Source organism: Eucyclogobius newberryi, unplaced genomic scaffold (genome assembly GCF_026437365.1).
Source record: "Eucyclogobius newberryi isolate DKJ021-1_F unplaced genomic scaffold, fEucNew1.0.hap1 SCAF_1, whole genome shotgun sequence".
NCBI classification, from domain to species: domain Eukaryota; kingdom Metazoa; phylum Chordata; class Actinopteri; order Gobiiformes; family Gobiidae; genus Eucyclogobius; species Eucyclogobius newberryi.
The window spans coordinates 4,331,406-4,346,847 of record NW_027315723.1 but is presented as its reverse complement, the minus strand read 5'-3'; the positions used below and the strand labels follow the sequence as shown (position 1 = coordinate 4,346,847).

General features: G+C 45.5%; 1 protein-coding gene across 1 annotated transcript in view; it reads right to left on the bottom strand.

The window, feature by feature from the left end:
* Positions 1-801: 801 nt before the first annotated feature.
* Positions 802-15,442, bottom strand: part of adamts5 (ADAM metallopeptidase with thrombospondin type 1 motif, 5 (aggrecanase-2)) — a 34,247-nt gene continuing 19,606 nt past the window's right edge. The window contains exons 4-8 of the mRNA XM_072442076.1: positions 11,383-11,666; positions 8,336-8,519; positions 7,412-7,587; positions 6,069-6,244; positions 802-3,966 (exon numbers count right to left, since the gene is read on the bottom strand). Of these exons, the coding sequence (XP_072298177.1) occupies positions 3,330-3,966; positions 6,069-6,244; positions 7,412-7,587; positions 8,336-8,519; positions 11,383-11,666 (1,457 nt within the window). The 3' untranslated portion in view covers positions 802-3,329. The remainder of the gene's footprint in view (positions 3,967-6,068; positions 6,245-7,411; positions 7,588-8,335; positions 8,520-11,382; positions 11,667-15,442) is intronic.

Below are 15,442 nucleotides of genomic sequence, written 5' to 3'. Positions count from 1 at the left end.
CACTTTCCTTCACAAACTGCCACGTGTAAAAACAATGATAGTAATAATAGTTATATAATAGATAATAGTTAACACAGATACGATCTCACCAAACTAAATCATAATTAGAAAATAACAGTTGCATTAATCGTGCACAGATGTGTTTCCCGTTGTAGATGTAGTTAAAGTGCTTTATATTAATGCAGAATCCACCAAGTCAAGTTACAGGTCGGATCTGTGGAGAAAGGAGCCCACTCTCAGTACAAATACTATGTGTATTTAATCATTTAATAACTGCAAGACCGACTTTAGAAACATTAATGTCATAGTATAAAACCAGATAAAGCAGCACAATCTCATGGACACGAGTGGGAAAAGACTGGAACATATCGTACGGTTTGTTCTTCTGTTTCGTCTTGTAAATGTCATATTCTTATTGAAGTACATGAATATAAGGCCAACACTCCATTCATTTATGCAGTATTTTGTATTCATGGCTTTCAGCTTCTCGTTTGTACATTTGAGGACGTGTGACTGTTGTAAACATCTAGAATATTGTGTGTTTGTTAAAGTCTTATTATGTTGGACTTTCCTCTGAAACACACGGACAGTTAAAGTCTTGTATATTTGTTACTGCTGCTGTACGTTTGAATTATGGAGTAGTAATACCACCACAAGTATATACAATACCACCACAAATACACAAACAGCCTCTCCATCAAATATAATCACGTTTGCACCTTTTTCTTGCCAAAACATCTGTTCCTGTTGAAATTCGATGCACATTTATCATAGAAATGAAGACAAAAGACACAAGGAAAGTTAAATATATATATTTTATGTACATATATTTCTTGTGGCTGCTATAAGACGCGTTTACAGATAACTCCACAGTCCTATAGAGTTAAATATACTCTGATACAAAACTCACTAAAATAAATAAGGTCATTTTGTTTTATTATTATTCACACAAAATAAATTACAGGCTCAGTGCTGTCCCTTCGGTCTAACACCACAAACTACACGGTTTAAACGGCGCACTTTTCATGTGAAAATGTGGAAGAATAAAGTACGTGTCATTGGGTGAAGTTTGCCACAGAAATAATGCCAAAAAAAGTGCTTTGTATCTGGGAAAGTTAAAGATGCTTTTTCCATCTTGAAAATGGAAATGTTCATATTTAGTGTTTGTTGAATGAAAATGTGCCGTCGTGAAAGAATAAAAAGCAGAATTTGACATTTAAATCAGTTATGCAGTTATTGATTTGATTTAGCTTCTTGTTTGGTCTGAATCGCCATGGCAACGGAGATGTCGGCTGCTCACCGGGCTGGATTTTTGAGCCTTTTCAGATTCAAAATGTCAAATCTTGGAAAATCAAGTTTCAGCCATAGAAAAAACAGGATTTCTCAACTTTTAAATCTTCTCAAGAATTCAAATTCCTGAGACAAGCGTGTATTATTTTTTTTCATATTGATGCTAACGTCGACACAAGATTTAAACTGATCGAATGCCTTTTAATGACAAACGACTGTGTTTACGATGTCATAACCACATTAGGCTTCACTTTTGGACAGAACCTGTGGCAAACCGCATCCATGACTTTCTGCATATGAACGTTTTAAAATGGAAGAATAACTTTATTGTTCTGCATTGTAAACAGGATGTTACTGATTGTTTCTGCACGTTTCCAGGGCAACACATTGTCACTTTGTCTCCACACAATCTCACAAAAACAAAACACATTTAAATCAAACAGACAAACTTTAAATCAAGTGTCGCCCAAAATGTTTTTTAACAAAAGGTGTGGAATTGAGCTCAGTTTGTCCATGTAAGGCCACCATAGTTCTACTTTAGGTGTGTTTGTGTCACTCCTGTCGATTCATGGTTGCGAGATAGAGCCAAGGACACTAAATCCAGCCACAAGAGGGCAGTGTAAGAGCAAATTAGCTTTAATCGGTATTGTTACCTAATTATGATGATTTTGTTCTTAAATGAAACAACATTTATCAATTTAATGTGACTGTATCCACGTCAGATGCCCTCCCATACTCCTGTACCCAACACCCTGTCACTACTGGAAAGGATCTGGGAAACACAGTGGATTTTAGGCTTGTCCAAGTGTGAAAATGAGATTAGATCAAAAGCAAATAGACATTTAAACACGATTCAAGCCTAAAAAAGACACAAATAGAACAACATTGGACATTTGAACAGTTTTAGAGTGTTTTTTAATCATTATTATGTTTTCCTTTTGGATATTTCTGTTGTTAACACCATGATCCAGAGGACAGAGGACATCTGAGCGAGGGACACCATGATCCAGAGGATATCTGAGCGAGGGACACCGTGATCCAGAGGACATCTGAGCGAGGGACACCGCGATCCAGAGGACATCTGAGCGAGGGACACCGCGATCCAGAGGACATCTGAGCGAGGGACACCGCGATCCAGAGGACATCTGAGCGAGGGACACCGCGATCCAGAGGACATCTGAGCGAGGGACACCGCGATCCAGAGGACATCTGAGCGAGGGACACCGCGATCCAGAGGACATCTGAGCGAGGGACACCAGCTTATTGTAAGGACAGAGGACATCTGAGCGAGGGACACCTGCTTATTGTAAGGACAGAGGACATCTGAGCGTGGGACACCAGCTTATTGTAAGGACAGAGGACATCTGAGCGAGGGACACCAGCTAATTGTAAGGACAGAGGAAATCTGAGCGAGGGACACCTGCTTATTGTAAGGACAGAGGACATCTGAGCGTGGGACACCAGCTTATTGTAAGGACAGAGGACATCTGAGCGTGGGACACCAGCTTATTGTAAGGACAGAGGAACGTTGGCGTCGCCTTTTTGGGCCAAAACAAACTGCAAAAACCACGAGTGCTTCCCACATCGGGGTTTGTCTTCTCTCAGACGCAAAACACATTTGAAGAGAGTTCGAACGTGAATTCTGCTTCTCACATCGAAAACAACGAGCAACAAAACGTCGCTTTTAGAGCTGCACGCCAGCAGGGGGCGCACCAGGTCTCTCCACGCCAGCAGGGGGCGCACCAGGTCTCTCCACGCCAACAGGGGGTGCACCAGGTCTCTCCACGCCAACAGGGGGCGCACCAGGTCTCTCCACGCCAGCAGGGGGCGCACCAGGTCTCTCCACGCCAGCAGGGGGCGCACCAGGTCTCTCCACATCAGAGTTAACGCTCCACTCAATAGAAACGTCTCGACATAGTTCAGTCTCGCTCCTATAGAACATCCACACTCACGGTTGTCAAAGAAACCGTCCAAAAAGTCGTGACGAGACGGCGATGGGAACAGTTTCATCGTCCTGCAGCGTCAGCTCGTATTCCTCGTTAACACTTCTTGACCAGGCAGTGTCTGAAGGCGGGCGGCCGAGCTCCCAGCATGCACCCTTTGGATAACTTCCCCTCCGGATCTTTACACTGCACCGTCCGGCTCTGCCAACCCGTGTCGCAAGTCCTGGAACACGCCATCCAGGTCCCCGTCACCCACCGCGGTCCCAGCGGCGGCGTTGTGACGTGAGCGTTCGCCGGTGCGGTCACTGAACTGTGCGTGGACATAGCAGTAGTGGGCGTGGCAGTAGTGGTAGTGGTAGTTGTCGTTGTAGTAGCGGTTTTGGCGGAAGGAGCGGTCCGTCTGGGCATGTAAAAGCTGTAGCGGATATCCAGTTGCTTCTTAGCGTCCGTCGCTAATATCTGGACCACGATTGGCTCCTGGACGGCCCCGGGCCCCATGCTGTGCAGCCACTCGTCGCGCTGGCTCCACCCGCTGTAGTTCAACACGGAGCCGTTCAGGGGGATGATGGTTTCGGAGGTGGAGATCATGAATTTCCCGTTGAGGAGATAGTCGCCGCTGGGCCTCCGCACGGCCAGGTACGCCGAGTATCTGCTCTGGTCTTTGGCCTTATGCTGACGGACCTTCACGTGGGTGGAGCCGGCCGGGATCTTCACCACGTCGGTGTAGCCCTTACTGCGGACGGAAGGACACGAGGTCAGAGGTGGGGTGGAAGTGGAAAAGGCCGACTGAAATATCTTTTATAGATTAATATGACTTCGAAGAAAGTAAAGATGTAGAGAGCAACTGTGTGAGGGCGTGTCAGTGATGAGGGCGTGTCAGTGATGAGGGCGTGTCAGTGAGGAGGGCGTGTCGGTGATGAGGGCGTGTCAGTGATGAGGGCGTGTCCAGTGATGAGGGCGTGTCAGTGAGGAGGGCGTGTCAGTGAGGAGGGCGTGTCGGTGATGAGGGCGTGTCAGTGATGAGGGCGTGTCAGTGATGAGGGCGTGTCAGTAATGAGGGCGTGTCAGTGATCAGTGATGAGGGCGTGTCAGTGATGAGGGCGTGTCAGTGAGGAGGGCGTGTCAGTGATGAGGGCGTGTCAGTGGTGAGGGTGTGTCAGTGATGAGGGCGTGTCAGTGTTGAGGGGTGGTGAGGGCGTGTCAGTGATGAGGGCGTGTCAGTGATGAGGGCGTGTCAGTGGTGAGGGCGTGTCAGTGGTGAGGGCGTGTCAGTGATGAGGGCGTGTCAGTGATGAGGGCGTGCCAGTGATGAGGGCGTGTCAGTGGTGAGGGCGTGTCAGTGGTGAGGGCGTGTCAGTGATGAGGGCGTGTCAGTGGTGAGGGCGTGTCAGTGGTGAGGGCGTGTCAGTGATGAGGGCGTGTCAGTGATGAGGGCGTGTCAGTGGTGAGGGCGTGTCAGTGATGAGGGCGTGTCATTGAGGAGGGCGTGCCAGTGATGAGGGCGTGTCAGTGGTGAGGGTGTGTCAGTGGTGAGGGCGTGTCAGTGATGAGGGCGTGTCAGTGAGGAGGGCGTGTCAGTGATGAGGGCGTGTCAGTGATGAGGGCGTGTCAGTGATGAGGGCGTGTCATGAGGGCGTGTCAGTGATGAGGGCGTGTCAGTGATGAGGGCGTGTCAGTGATGAGGGCGTGTCATGAGGGCGTGTCAGTGGTGAGGGCGTGTCAGTGGTGAGGGCGTGTCAGTGATGAGGGCGTGTCAGTGGTGAGGGCGTGTCAGTGATGAGGGCGTGTCAGTGAGGAGGGCGTGCCAGTGATGAGGGCGTGTCAGTGGTGAGGGTGTGTCAGTGGTGAGGGCGTGTCAGTGATGAGGGCGTGTCAGTGAGGAGGGCGTGTCAGTGATGAGGGCGTGTCAGTGATGAGGGCGTGTCAGTGATGAGGGCGTGTCATGAGGGCGTGTCAGTGATGAGGGCGTGTCATGAGGGCGTGTCAGTGATGAGGGCGTGTCAGTGATGAGGGCGTGTCAGTGATGAGGGCGTGTCATGAGGGCGTGTCAGTGGTGAGGGCGTGTCAGTGGTGAGGGCGTGTCAGTGATGAGGGCGTGTCAGTGGTGAGGGCGTGTCAGTGATGAGGGCGTGTCAGTGAGGAGGGCGTGCCAGTGATGAGGGCGTGTCAGTGGTGAGGGTGTGTCAGTGGTGAGGGCGTGTCAGTGATGAGGGCGTGTCAGTGATGAGGGCGTGTCAGTGGTGAGGGTGTGTCAGTGGTGAGGGCGTGTCAGTGATGAGGGCGTGTCAGTGAGGAGGGCGTGTCAGTGATGAGGGCGTGTCAGTGGTGAGGGCGTGTCAGTGGTGAGGGTGTGTCAGTGGTGAGGGCGTGTCAGTGATGAGGGCGTGTCAGTGAGGAGGGCGTGTCAGTGATGAGGGCGTGTCAGTGATGAGGGCGTGTCAGTGATGAGGGCGTGTCAGTGAGGAGGGCGTGTCAGTGAGGAGGGCGTGTCAGTGGTGAGGGCGTGTCAGTGATGAGGGCGTGTCAGTGAGGAGGGCGTGTCAGTGGTGAGGGCGTGTCAGTGATGAGGGCGTGTCAGTGATGAGGGCGTGTCAGTGATGAGGGCGTGTCAGTGGTGAGGGCGTGTCAGTGGTGAGGGCGTGTCAGTGATGAGGGCGTGTCAGTGAGGAGGGCGTGTCAGTGGTGAGGGCGTGTCAGTGATGAGGGCCTTGTCGGTGATGAGGGCGTGTCAGTGAGGAGGGCGTGTCAGTGAGGAGGGCGTGTCAGTGAGGAGGGCGTGTCAGTGAGGAGGGCGTGTCAGTGAGGAGGGCATCTGACACATTAGTGGTGTTGTACCTCTTCTTGGTGAAGTTGCCCATGACCCTGACGCAGCCGCTGCTGTCGCCTCCACACGCTCCACATTTGTCGTACTGGAGTTTAGAACCGATGATCCCGTCACAGCCGGTTCTCACACACTTTCCCCTGACGCACACCGAGCTGCTGAAGGGCCGACACTCGGAGCCGTCCACCACCTGCACACAACACAAGAACAGTGTGATTCTCTGTATAAGGGATCATCTCAAAATGGGTTGAAGCTGAAAAGACCCCAAAAAGACTTAAGTCTGGCTTCACATCAAATGTTAACGCGTTGATAAAACGATAGTAGCTTGATAGACCTGCTCACCTCTAGTGAACATCCCTGAACATCCTTTGGTAAGTTTATATTTAGACGTTATGAACTCTCCAAATAATGTCACCTGTCGCATGTTTGTTTACTTAATCCACATGGTCCACGGGCCCTAGGGGCCCTACGACCGTCCCATTCAACCCAAACTGTGAGATGACCACATTGAGATAGTCAATGAGGATGAGAGAGTGAGAAACTAATGTTTCTTGTCAAAACCTGTAATTGTCAATAGCGTGCGTTTAGACCTTAGACATGATGTCAGAGTGACAGAAGCAGTGAGAATCTCACGTCTTCTGTGATTGGCCGAAACCTCATGTGGGTTTGTGTTGGTCCCCCCCCCCGACGGAAAATATTACGTCTTATCAGCTTCAACCCATTTTGAGATGATCCCTAAGTGTGCACGGCAGGTTTTTATTTTTAAACCTCTAAACATGATTCAAAACAAAAAAACTCATATATTTCTATTTGTCAAAGTAAAAACATGTGACATTAGACACATTTGGCCCCGTGATTATGGGTCGTTTCATTCTCTGACAAAGGACTTAAACATTATATTTCTGATCATTTCCTGGTGTGATGTCATCAATTACAACAGGAAGTAACGTTCTAAACCTAAAACATTTGCTATTCCGGGATAAACTTGTATAAGTTTTTAATGAATCATGATACGACTCTAAAGTAATTTAGTGATGAGGGAAAACATTTGTAGTCAAATAAAAGCATGTATGCATATGTGTATGTATATATATATATGTATGTATATATATATATATATATATATATATATATATATATATATATATATATATATATATAGATGGGTCTGGACTATTTAGTCTTTATTGGAAATTAAATTGAATGTTGTTGACTTGGACGACCGCCAAAAACACCAGAGAAGAAGAAACAATGTGAATGTTCAGGGAGTTTTATCTCAGGTTTATGTTTTAGAAACTGTCCCACATAGAGTGTTCCCACCGCTGTGAGGGGCCCTTACCCTCTGAGGGGCCCTTACCCGCTGTGAGAAGACCACGTAGTACCCGGTGCCCCTGGCTCGGCAGGTGAGCTTGCACATGTCTTTGGGCAGCACCCCGGCGTACTTGGGGACCCACTCCACAAACGTCTTCACACCTTTAGGGTCCGTCTGGGGCCCGTTCCGCACCTCGCACTGCTCTTCTCTGAAACTCTTCACTGGAAAAGAGAAACGAGAAACATATTTTTACACAAGGTGCTTCACACACGAGGAAATAATGTATTAAAATCACAAAACAGAAAAAGACATAAAGAAGAAGCCAAATAAAAACATGTCTTGTCACATGCACCAGCAGGAGGCCGGTCCATGTTTGGTCCTGACTCTGGCACCAGCAGGAGGCCGGTCCATGTTTGGTCCTGACTCTGGCACCAGCAGGAGGCCGGTCCATGTTTGGTCCTGACTCTGGCACCAGCAGGAGGCCGGTCCATGTTTAGTCCTGACTCTGGCACCAGCAGGAGGCCGGTCCAAGTTTAGTGTTGACTCTGGGCACCAGCAGGAGGCCGGTCCATGTTTAGTCCTGACTCTGGCACCAGCAGGAGGCCGGTCCATGTTTAGTCCTGACTCTGGCACCAGCAGGAGGCCGGTCCATGTTAAGTCCTGACTCTGGCACCAGCAGGAGGCCGGTCCATGTTTAGTCCTGACTCTGGCACCAGCAGGAGGCCGGTCCATGTTTAGTCCTGACTCTGGCACCAGCAGGAGGCCGGTCCATGTTTAGTCCTGACTCTGGCACCAGCAGGAGGCCGGTCCATGTTTAGTCCTGACTCTAGGACGCAAGACCCAGACCTCCCTCCCTATACAAGTCTCAGGCCGCAGTGTTTGTATTGTCCCTGTAGTAGTGGTAGTAGTAGTAGTAGTAGTAGTAGTAGTATGGGTTGTATTCGCAGTAATAGTATAATAGTACGTTACCTGTGTGTGGACAGGGCGTCCCGTTGCAGGACCTGTAAACGGCCCTTTTGCCCGTGCAGTACCTCCCATGGTTCCTAGGGGGCGGGTTGTTGCAGAGTCTTTGGGCAAACTGCACACCTCCTCCACAGGAGCGAGAGCAGGAGCCCCACGGCCCCCAGGAACTCCACCCGCCGTGGTTAGACGTCTGAGGGACAGAAAGAAGGGAATAGAACATGTGGAACATGTCGGAACAGGATGAATGTGTTGAACAGAGTGAAGGAGTCTTGTCCTGAGATGATAGAAGTGATTCAGTTTAATCCCCGGTAAAACCAGGTTTGGAGTTTCTTTGGTCTTGGTTTGGATCTGAAACATCCTCCACATGGATTCAACACTGAGGCAAAAGTGAGTATTTTAAATGCGATATAAATCCAAATGTGTAAATCCAATCCTTCCTTTGATCTGGTTCTGTGTGTTTTTAAACTTTAGAGCCAAATCAGGATTATAGATTATATCATACATCTCAGCTGGATCTGCTGCTGATCAAAGGTTTTAAAATCTTGATTTCTCACAGTTTTTGAACATTTTACCCAGAATCCTCATATTATAGACGATTTAAGAACATCCCATTTACGGTAAATGTTATCACCATCAAATAAAATGTCAAGCTGTAATGTCAAATACATATGGGATGTGGTCCGATACATGTGGATTTGGCTCGGTGTTTTTGATTTTTTATTTAGTTAATTTGATTGTATTTCTGTTTCTGTCATTTCTTTGTGATTTGAATGCATTTTTCCTGCTGTGAAGCACTTTGTGTATGAAATGTGCTCCACAAATAAACTTATTACCTTATGATAAAAGATGTAACTTAGAAGTCTTTAGGTTTATTTTGTGCATCTTTCACTGTCAATATCAACACACGTCATCATCACTGTGACATGGTTCGATTGAATCAAATATTTTGCATATCTCTAAAGTTAATTTATCATTATATTTGAGACTCTTTTGTAATAACATGGGACAAGTTTGAAAACCATGTGATAAAAATGTGAGACTAAAAGCCGACTCCTCTCACACGCTCGGCTCGTGACTCATCCTCATGTGCTCTTTTTCCTGCACCATCACTGCTGCTGCTTGTAGTGACACACCAGGACCAAAACGGACTAAACCAGGACCAAAAGCGGCACTACGGAACCTTCTGGTGGAGTTCTGCTGCTTTAAATGCTACAAAACACATTGAAATACGGGACGTTGTATCATGAACCGAGTCGCCTCTCCACAGATCTGACCTGTAACTTTGCCTGAGGGTTTCGAATGGCTTGCTTTGCTTGGAAGGTTCCACATTACCTCGTTACACACACCAACAGGACAGATCTGTGGAGAGGCGAGCCCACTCACTGTAAGAACAACTGTATTTATTCTTTTTAGCATAAGGCTGAGCAAAATAATATGTCTGTTTGCCGTAACCTGACCGACCCACTATGAAACTAGCCGACTGCAAAAAAAAACGTCTTTTCAGCATTTTGCTGAAAAAACGTCAAAATCTTTTATTTTTCAATTATTTCGCCGACTCTTTCCTATCACTTTTTCAGTCTTTCCTGAACCTCCGTGTCATATACTTTTATCACACTGCTAAACATGTCTTTCATCCCAAAGGGCTGATAACGCACTGTGCACCGCATGTGCGTCTTCATTTTCAGTCCTCCACATGCGTCTATAATAAAACAGAGCGCGCGTAGAACTCGTCACATTGCTTTTTGCAAGCTGTTTTGCCTCTGTCGGCGCCACTAGCGTCTGCATAGGACATGTGTTTCTCTGTCAGGGTGTGAAATTTGACTTACGCAAATGCATTATGGGATTGAAACACGCCCAGCAGCGTCATCACAACAAACATGGCGGCGCCCGTGTCCCCCGCATGGATGTATTATATTATCGGTCCCCCGCATGTTCCCCCCGCTTGCCTTCGCTACCAAAATAAAGGATAGCGATGTACAAAAGGTCGATCGAAATATCTTAAAATCGTGAGATTTAGTCTCCCGATCGGGTTGAGAGAGACGTTTTCCGTCATTGACTGTTGAAGCCTCTGACCCCTGGTGGTCACTCCGACTCAAAAAATGACAACATTTTGATCTTTTTTTTGGCCTTCAAAATAAAAAAAAATAAGAATTTGCCTACCGACCGTGCCAGATGAAAAATGTTGACTCGGGTTACAGCAAACAGACAATTTATTTGGGGTAGCCTTACGAAATACTGTATGTTAATTACCATCGTGTGGAACGTTCCAGACTAAACCATGATCTCAATATCTCCATGGAGACGAGCAGGTGGCACCCTCCCTCACAAAGTTCCATAGTGCAGCTTTAAGTTTCTCTCTGGTTTATTAGGTTAATGGAGTTTGAAATAGTAATTAAAACAAAGTGCAGTAAGAAGCAGAACATTGACAGGTTTTTGCATCGAGCCACATGAGTTATTGACACTCAGAGACGTTTCCTTTGGCAGGACACGCCACAGGGAGGAGACGCACAGGAAGAATGTCCAAATTGGGAATACATATTTCCAGAGCATTTTTGCAACATGACGTTTGATTAATTGAATTTTAAGCCAGATATTTCAAACTGGAGTGAGACCAAATAGTGAGTGTTGTAATGAGGAGAAGAGCGGCCCTTCAGTCCTCGTGTATTCCTCCTAAACTCAGCTTATTAGCACTTCCTAATGTCTTTTTATGACGTGGACACTTAAAGCTCAAAGGGACATTGTGGGGTTTAGTTGACTGGAATGTTCCACAGTAGATCATTAAACGGATCCAACAACAGTCACAGAGCTCGGAGCTGCCACAAAACGAACATGACTAACATTCATACCACAATGATAAAGAAATGCTCATTTTCAGCACAAAATAAAGGACATGCTGTTTAATATGAGTTATCAGTTAGTTTTGTGTTTGTTTTCTGTATTGAAGTGTTCCAGTGAGTATTTCTCAAGACTAGTTTTAGTATTATTGAATCAGTATAATATTTTCAATACTCTTGGCAGCTCTACTTGTAATAAAAATCCATAAAGCGTCTCACCGAGTAGTGCCTCTTGCGTGTCTTGTCCACACACTTGCCCTGGAGGCAGATGCGGCCCTTCCCACAGGGCGTGCCCTCCACCGCCGGCAGCTTCTTGGTCAGACACACCATCTGCCCCTGACGTATGACAGCGCACCACAGCCGCGCACACACGTCCATCCCGGGACACACCGTGTACTCCGGCCCAAAGGCCAGACGACACTGACGGACGGCGTCGTAGGACTGTCCCGGGAGCTCCTCTGGGCCTAAGAGGGGCAGGCGGGGCGAGTCCAGTAGGCACTCGGCTGAGAGGGGAGAGAGAGTGCATCAACTGCATTAGCCATCGTATTTGAAGTTCAATGACACCTTTATTAAGTTCAGACGGCTCTGGTTTACACTGGGTTAATCACAGATGTGTCATTACAGTAAAGACATTGGAACATGGTTACAGGCGTATGACATGTTACATAATAAACACATTAGAACATGGTTACAGGCGTATGACATGTTACATAATAAACACATTAGAACATGGTTACAGGCGTATGACATGTTACATAATAAACACATTAGAACATGGTTACAGGCGTATGACATGTTACATAATAAACACATTAGAACATGGTTACAGGCGTATGACATGTTACATAATAAACACATTAGAACATGGTTACAGGCGTATGACATGTTACATAATAAACACATTAGAACATGGTTACAGGCGTATGACATGTTACATAATAAACACATTAGAACATGGTTACAGGCGTATGACATGTTACATAATAAACACATTAGAACATGGTTACAGGCGTATGACATGTTACATAATAAACACATTAGAACATGGTTACAGGCGTATGACATGTTACATAATAAACACATTAGAACATGGTTACAGGCGTATGACATGTTACATAATAAACACATTAGAACATGGTTACAGGCGTATGACATGTTACATAATAAACACATTAGAACATGGTTACAGGCGTATGACATGTTACATAATAAACACATTAGAACATGGTTACAGGCGTATGACATGTTACATAATAAACACATTAGAACATGGTTACAGGCGTATGACATGTTACATAATAAACACATTAGAACATGGTTACAGGCGTATGACATGTTACATAATAAACACATTAGAACATGGTTACAGGCGTATGACATGTTACATAATAAACACATTAGAACATGGTTACAGGCGTATGACATGTTACATAATAAACACATTAGAACATGGTTACAGGCGTATGACATGTTACATAATAAACACATTAGAACATGGTTACAGGCGTATGACATGTTCCATAATAAACACATTAGAACATGGTTACAGGCGTATGACATGTTCCATAATAAACACATTAGAACATGGTTACAGGCGTATGACATGTTAAATAATAAACACATTAGAACATGGTTACAGGCGTATGACATGTTACATAATAAACACATTAGAACATGGTTACAGGCGTATGACATGTTACATAATAAACACATTAGAACATGGTTACAGGCGTATGACATGTTACATAATAAACACATTAGAACATGGTTACAGGCGTATGACATGTTACATAATAAACACATTAGAACATGGTTACAGGCGTATGACATGTTACATAATAAACACATTAGAACATGGTTACAGGCGTATGACATGTTACATAATAAACACATTAGAACATGGTTACAGGCGTATGACATGTTACATAATAAACACATTAGAACATGGTTACAGGCGTATGACATGTTCCATAATAAACACATTAGAACATGGTTACAGGCGTATGACATGTTACATAATAAACACATTAGAACATGGTTACAGGCGTATGACATGTTACATAATAAACACATTAGAACATGGTTACAGGCGTATGACATGTTACATAATAAACACATTAGAACATGGTTACAGGCGTATGACATGTTCCATAATAAACACATTAGAACATGGTTACAGGCGTATGACATGTTACATAATAAACACATTAGAACATGGTTACAGGCGTATGACATGTTACATAATAAACACATTAGAACATGGTTACAGACGTATGACATGTTACATAATAAACACATTAGAACATGGTTACAGGCGTATGACATGTTCCATAATAAACACATTAGAACATGGTTACAGGCGTATGACATGTTAAATAATAAACACATTAGAACATGGTTACAGGCGTATGACATGTTAAATAATAAACACATTAGAACATGGTTACAGGCGTATGACATGTTAAATAATAAACACATTAGAACATGGTTACAGGCGTATGACATGTTCCATAATAAACACATTAGAACATGGTTACAGGCGTATGACATGTTCCATAATAAACACATTAGAACATGGTTACAGGCGTATGACATGTTACATAATAAACACATTAGAACATGGTTACAGGCGTATGACATGTTACATAATAAACACATTAGAACATGGTTACAGGCGTATGACATGTTCCATAATAAACACATTAGAACATGGTTACAGGCGTATGACATGTTCCATAATAAACACATTAGAACATGGTTACAGGCGTATGACATGTTACATAATAAACACATTAGAACATGGTTACAGGCGTATGACATGTTCCATAATAAACACATTAGAACATGGTTACAGGCGTATGACATGTTCCATAATAAACACATTAGAACATGGTTACAGGCGTATGACATGTTACATAATAAACACATTAGAACATGGTTACAGGCGTATGACATGTTCCATAATAAACACATTAGAACATGGTTACAGGCGTATGACATGTTCCATAATAAACACATTAGAACATGGTTACAGGCGTATGACATGTTAAATAATAAACACATTAGAACATGGTTACAGGCGTATGACATGTTCCATAATAAACACATTAGAACATGGTTACAGGCGTATGACATGTTACATAATAAACACATTAGAACATGGTTACAGGCGTATGACATGTTACATAATAAACACATTAGAACATGGTTACAGGCGTATGACATGTTACATAATAAACACATTTTGTTTATGGCTCAGTGATTGTGCCACGTCAAATCAATAACATCAGCAGCTTTTTACCATCTAAAAAATCAACCCAAAATCTAAAATATAGTGTCAAAACCAGATTAAGAGAGACTTATCCATGTGTTTGTCTCCAGTAGATTAGACTGTAACAGCCTGTTCACAGGTCTCTCCAAACGAGCTGTAAAACAGCTGCAGTACATCCAGAACGCTGCTGCTCGGGTCCTGACCAGAACCAGGAAGTACTAGAACCAGGAAGTACCATCACATTAGTCCTGTTCTCAGGTCTCTGCACTGCCCCCTGTGGCTCAGAGAAGAGACTTTAAAGCAGCTCTGCTGGTGTACAAGTCTCTCCATGGCCTAGCACCAAAGTACATCTCAGACATGTTAGTGCCATATGAACCATCTCAGACTCTGAAGACCTCAGGGACCGGCCTCCTGCTGGTGCCAGAGTCAGGACTAAACATGGGCCGGCCTCCTGCTGGTGCCAGAGTCAGGACTAAACATGGACCGGCCTCCTGCTGGTGCCAGAGTCAGGACTAAACATGGGCCGGCCTCCTGCTGGTGCCAGAGTCAGGACTAAACATGGACCGGCCTCCTGCTGGTGCCAGAGTCAGGACTAAACATGGACCGGCCTCCTGCTGGTGCCAGAGTCAGGACTAAACATGGGCCGGCCTCCTGCTGGTGCCAGAGTCAGGACTAAACATGGACCGGCCTCCTGCTGGTGCCAGAGTCAGGACTAAACATGGACCGGCCTCCTGCTGGTGCCAGAGTCAGGACTAAACATGGACCGGCCTCCTGCTGGTGCCAGAGTCAGGACTAAACATGGACCGGCCTCCTGCTGGTGCCAGAGTCAGGACTAAACATGGACCGGCCTCCTGCTGGTGCCAGAGTCAGGACTAAACATGGACCGGCCTCCTGCTGGTGCCAGAGTCAGGACTAAACATGGACCGGCCTCCTGCTGGTGCCAGAGTCAGGACTAAACATGGGGAATCTGCATTTCAGTTTTATGCAGCTAAAATCTGGAACAGTCTT